Consider the following 6,000-nt stretch of genomic DNA (forward strand, 5'->3'; position numbering starts at 1 on the left):
GGGATGAGCGAGGGGAGGCGGTTCAGTGCCCATCCCCGCCGGGCCATGAGGAGGATCTGGCGGTGGCTGTGCAGGAGGGCCAGGAGCATGGGGGCAGGGGAGGGTCCCGAGTCCTCCAGGAGCAGCGGTGGCCATGAGCTCCAGCCGGAGGCCTCGGACGAGCTGCACCGTGCAGCCACCAGCGGCAACTTGGTCCCAGCGTGGCTGTTGGTGGAGGAGCACGACACCGACTGCCGGGACAAGGCCGACAGGTAACGGGGCGCAGGCAGGCGGGCACTGCCTGGGAAGCTCTGGGGCTCTTTTCCTCCCCTGGGGCTTAGCTTTGTGCCTGTGGGTGTTCGTCCTCGAGGGAGGTCACTACGGAAAGGGCGGGCAACAACAGGCCCTTCTCCTTGCCGTGAGCTGTGCCTACGACTGGCTCTGCTCTTTGTCTCTCCAGGCGCAGGCGCAGTGGCAGCGCGCGGCCTGTGGACCCCAGCAAGCGGGAGAAGAAGGGAGAAGCTGCTCCAGACCAAGGCAAAGGGGTGTCAGCATCCAGCGCTCCCCGTGGGGCAGCAGCTGCTGCAGCGAGGCGGCGTGCACCCGCCCTGCGGAGAGCAGGTAGGACTCTCCGGTGTGGAGGAGGGATGGGGAGAAGGCCTGTCGCCTGCCCTTCTGGCGGCTTGCCGTGGAGACGGGCCGTTTGGAAAGGATGATGTGGTGTGGCTGATGATCCAGGAAAAAATGCACTGCCAGGCCTTGTCCCTGGAAAGCAGAATTCTCGAGACGCTCATTCCTTCGGGGCTCATTTCTGATCACTTTGAGCCATGCCGTCATCCCCCTGGCACACGGAAAAGGCGTGTGCGCTAGAGGAGACGAATTCCCCAGCAGGAAAAGAGACGTGTCTGGAATCTGCATTTTGACAAGTCCCCCTGGGTTTGGGGTGTGTGGCTGTGCTAGGATTGTCTCTGCAAGCACGATGATTGGGAAAGCACTGTAGGCATCAAGGAGCTGTGTTAGCTCACCCTGGTTTCAAAAACGTGTGTTTTTAATGTAGATGAGCCTGCCGCCTGCTTGGAGTCGGCCGTCCGTACGTCGCCATCAGATGAAGAAGGCGTCAAGGAGAGCAAGAGCTTTGGGCAGGAGGTATGCCAAACCAAAGATTTTCAATTCGAGTCCTCCATTTAGGATTACGTTCCATGCTACTGCAAAGCAAGACTTTTCCATGAATAATGTCTAAGGCAGAGTTATTGAAAACTCTTTGATAATCTGCTGTCAAGCTGCTGACAGTCCTCGCCTGGTTGTATGAAATGCTGCTGCTACCTCCTGGTTTGAGCTGATTTCCTAAGTGCTGTCCATTTGTGTTCTTCAACTTTGAACAGGCAGAAGATGCCAGAGCCCAAATACCGACGGTGGGGTCAGATTCATCCCCTTCCCACCTGAGCCCTGGGACACATCAGCCATCTGAAAGGGTCAAGGCACAAGTGTTTCTGAGAGAATGTCACCAATGCCTTCGCGTGCAAGGAAAGCTCCATGAGGACATGGCTGAGATGCGAGAAGAAAACAAGAGCTTGTCTCGGCAGCTGAGCAAAGCCGAAAGAAAAGCTGATGGGCTGGAAAAGGAAGTGGAGCAACTGAAAAATGCCCTCTTGGAAAAGACATCGGCTTTAGAATGGACAGAAAGAGAATTACAAGAGAGCAAGAGGCAGACACTGCACTGGTGTGGTCTAAGCCTGGAGTGGTATGGTGTATGCCTTCTTAAAGAGCAGAAGACAGAAGACGCCATCAAGAAGGCAGAAGAGCTGCAGCACCAACTGGCACAGCTCCAAAGTGAAAACTTTTTGCTGCGTCAGCAGCTGGGAGACGCGCAGAACAACAACCTCCCGGAACAAATGGTGAGTGGTGGTGCCTCTACATGCGAGGCCGACAAGGTAGAAAAAGAGGTGAGGTGAGCGCTGACCAAGACTGACTTAAAGGAGAGCAGTTCCCAAGGCTGTCTGGCGCTTCTAAAAGTCAGCAGGTGTACGGTCCGTGCGCGGGAGTCCTTCGCTCGGCTTGGTTCTGTTTTGCGCTGGGTTTGTTGGAATCGCGGAAGGTTCTGACAGGCCTTGAGATGTTTATAGACACACACGTACGTAGAAACGCTGAGGCCCGTGTTGGGTTTCGTTTGTGGAGCAGAACAACGGCGGGAAGGATGATACACAGAGCTGGCTCTAGGAAGCCTTGGCTCGGGTCGCTGGAGAAAGGGCTGCAGTCCAACGACAGCTCCCGCGTTGGCATCCCGTTAGATTTTAGCATTAACTTAAGGAACAAGCCAAACCCCACAAAGGCACAGTCTCGGCATCTTCCGAGGAGAACGTGCTGGGAGACAGAAATCTTCCCCAAGAGATGACATTTCTGGAGCTGTCTTCGCTCGCCAGGGGTGGCTGGAGACCATCAGCTGTGCAGATGCCCTCTTCTGCCCGTGGATGCGATGGCTTTGCTTTGCGATGCACTTAGAAAAGTGATCTCGGCCTGTGAACTAGTAACTGGAAGTAAAACTACGCACTTGGGCTTCTTTTAATTTGCACTCCTGTGCCGTTGTTTCCCTAGAGAACAGAGGCACAGCTGCAAGGAGAGCTCGCTGATGCTGTCAGAAAGCAGCACACAGCAGAAACTGCACTGAACGCTTCGACGCACCAGTGCAATCGCCTGAAGGCAGAGAACTCCCACTTGCAGGAGGACCTGGACAAGGCTAAGGCCAAGGTATGCAAAGGCTGTCAACATGTTCATGTCTTTGAAGTGTTCTTTTCCTTCAGCAGACAATATTCTGGGAACAAATCCAGGAGAGATTTGTCTGCGGACGTCACGAGCGTCAGACTAGAGGGTGCTTTTAGCTCCTTTCTCCTGCCCTCTCGCCTTGCAAAGCTGATGCGGCTCTTCAGGGGGCTTGTTTCGAGGCTGAGGGGCAAAGCAGTGGCTTGGGGGCAGCATGTGGGTGGGGAAGAACAAAGCAGCTGTGCTCTTCCGAGTCTCGCTTCTGTTCCCACACCGTCCAAACGTTGTGGCCGTGAGATGAAACCACAAGCCACGTGCCCCCTGATGTCTCTGGCCTTGGTTGTTCTCCCTGCAAGGTTTTTCCTCTGTCGATCTCTGCACAAAGATGGTGTCTAGTTCTCTGGCAGTGGTGGTTGGGGGCAAGGGAAGTGACCTTGGTTTGCCGTTGTCTCATAAGCCAGGCTTCGCCCGCCCTCTAAGGAAGGCCTTGAAGCTCTTGTCCCTCCGCCCGCACTGTCCTCCCCAGCCATTAGCACAGGGGTGTGCGTGGGAGAAGGGACGGGGCACGACAGGAGCGTGGTGGAAGCCAAATGAAAGGCAGTGACCGCGGTGAAATGCCAAAGAGCATCTCCAGAGGCACGGACGTGCTATGATGCTGCAGGAGGAGTGGAGCGCCTTTGCCACGGAGCCTTTCTGGAAAGGAGGGACGGGTGGAAGCTGGAGCAGTCTTGTTGGCAAGGGCTTGAAAGGCGCACTTACTTTCAGAAATCCAAGCGCCTTTTCCCTGGGTTGAAATACAAACTCAGGGCACTGACAGCCATGATCTCGATGCATCCGTTGGATGGAGTTTCACCGAGATTTGAGACCCCTCTGCTCAAGGCAGATTGTTTTTCCCCACATACAGGCGTGCGAACTCTCCGCACAGCTGGAGCTGCAGTCCCAAAAATCTCTGCAGCTCGAAGCTCTAAATAAGGAGATGGGACAGACGGTGACAAGTCTGTCAGCTCGCTTGGCGACTCCTGGCGCGGGTCACACCACAACAGCGCCGGAAGAGAAGCAATATCTGAGTCTACGTTTGGAGGTCAGTTCATGTTCCATTTGTATCTGTGGTCGGCGTTGCGTCCATTTGTGGCTGCGGTCACGACTTTTAGGTGTTTTGTCTCGGGCACGTGGTTCTCTTTGTTAGTGCTGTGGGTTTGGCTTTCCCGTAGGGAAGCCGGGGAGCTGCAAAAGGCTGCGCCAGAGTCTGTGTGTCGTGTGTCGTGGCACCAGTGCGCGTGAAAAACACGCAGCCGTTTTGCTGCTCCTCGTGCAGACAGCGTTTAGGCTGTTTAAGAGCTTTTCTGTAAAAGCGGCAGAAAGAGCAGGTTTGTTGAGAGGGGTGGGCATTGTCTTTGTCTTCCTGTTTCTTGAAGTTGCATCTTCTCTTGTAGGTACAGGCAGCCGCTGAAGCCAGAGTAGAAGAGATCAACACCGCTGTCGCCTCTTGGAGAAACGACCTGGAGCAGATCTTAGAGCGCAGGCTCTCGAGCTGGAGAGAGCAAAGGACAAGCAGGAGTTGAGCGCCCTGCTCCTGGCCTGTGCACATGTGTTGAGGTTTGAATTCAGCCGGTAGCCAGACGCCACGTGGCCCGCCGTTCACCTCCACTCCCACTCTCTGGTGAAATAGGGGAGGGACAAACAAAGAAATAATTCATAGGTTGAATAAAAAAAGAGAAGAATTTACTAAATATAACAAGAGAACAAAAGTAAAAATAGCGAGTCCACAAAGAAATGGGCAAAATGCAGCAGTGGCTTACCGAGCGCGGTGACCGCCCCCACAGCCACACACAGCCGGGCCAGACCCGAAAATCCCGCGCCTTCCCGAGAGAGCCCGGCCCCCTATATCTGTGAGCATGACATCACTCCAATGAAAAATAACTCCATCCTGGTCGAAACCAGGACAGTCTCCACCCCTTATTCCATACCACTGACATTATGCTCAGGTTTCCAAATACATCCTAAGGAATCACCACCCCCTTCTTTCCCAGGTCTCACAGATATCACTCCCTTAGTCTATGGGCCATCCTTCCACAATGTCTGCTGAGTTCATTTAGTCCATAACTTCGGGTTCCATCTCTCATGACAGTCTATAAGGCTGGAGGAATGAGGCAGAGTTGGCTCAGTCGGTGGAGCAGGAGGCTTTGCATGTGGCATGGGGATGTTGCAAGGCACCAATTGCCATAACAGTGTTATTTGTCAGTTCGGTTCATTGGCTATTCTCACCTAAAATCAAATCTCCCCGAGGCACACATCGGACTTCTCCATCCCTCTGCATTACCCACCAAGTGCACCCAGGTCCTTGGGCGAAAGTAATCCTACACATGGGTTTACCTTTACCCACTGCAGGAGTAACCCAGACGGTCTTCCCCAACACATTCCTAATGCGCACTGCAGGGGCTTTATCCCCATCCACGGTATGTAGGAGGTTTGATTGAGCAGGGCCAGCTTGCTTGGCAGATCCTCTGGGACTGACTAACCAGGTGGCTTTTGCTAAGTGCACGTCCCAGTGTTTGAAAGTTCCACCCCCCATTGCTCTCAGTGCAGTTTTCAGCAATCCATTGTATCGCTCAATTTTCCCAGAGGCTGCTGCATGGTAGTGAACGTGATATAATCAATCTGCCAGGCCTCCCCATATTTATATTTTGACCATAGTCCTCCATACCAAAGGGGCTTTAACCGTTTGGTTGCTTGATCGCAGCACATGTCTCACATTCATGGATCACCTGTGCAATAGCATCCATGGTTAAGTCCACCCCTCGGTCACGAGCCCATCTATACATTCCATCTCTTCCCTGAGGGCCTGAGGAGTCATGGGCCCAGCGAGCCATAAATTGTTCACCCTTATGGTGCCAGTCCAGATCTACTTGAGACACCTTGATCTTGGCAGCCTGATCCGCCCGTTGGTTGTTCTGATGTTCTTCAGTGGCCCAGCTCTTGGGTACATGAGCGTCTACACGAGGTACTTTCACAGCCAGATTCTCTACCCCAGCAGCAATATCTCGCCATCATCCAGCAGCCCAGACGGGTTTGCCTCTGCGCTGCCAGTTGCTCCGTTTCCACTGCTGTAACCACCCCCACAGCGCATTTCCCACCATCCATGAGTCAGTGCAGAGACAGAGCACCGGCCACTTTTCTCGCTCAGCGATATCCAAGGCCAGCTGGACAGCTTTCACCTCTGTGAACTGACTCGATTCACCTTCTCCTTCAGCAGCTTCAGCAACC

General features: G+C 54.0%; 1 protein-coding gene across 1 annotated transcript; it reads left to right on the plus strand.

Annotated features, from left to right (window-relative positions):
* The first annotated feature begins 299 nt into the window (after positions 1-299).
* Positions 300-4,501, plus strand: LOC141933412 (coiled-coil domain-containing protein 144A-like). The gene is made up of 6 exons (XM_074848060.1): positions 300-600; positions 1,037-1,125; positions 1,362-1,874; positions 2,572-2,724; positions 3,641-3,817; positions 4,170-4,501. The coding sequence occupies exons 3-6, from the start codon at positions 1,521-1,523 to the stop codon at positions 4,296-4,298; spliced, it is 813 nt and encodes a 270-aa protein (XP_074704161.1). The 5' UTR covers positions 300-600; positions 1,037-1,125; positions 1,362-1,520; the 3' UTR covers positions 4,299-4,501.
* The last annotated feature ends 1,499 nt before the right edge of the window (positions 4,502-6,000 follow it).

The sequence above is a fragment of the Strix aluco genome, chromosome 22, assembly GCF_031877795.1.
Source record: "Strix aluco isolate bStrAlu1 chromosome 22, bStrAlu1.hap1, whole genome shotgun sequence".
NCBI lineage: Eukaryota > Metazoa > Chordata > Aves > Strigiformes > Strigidae > Strix > Strix aluco.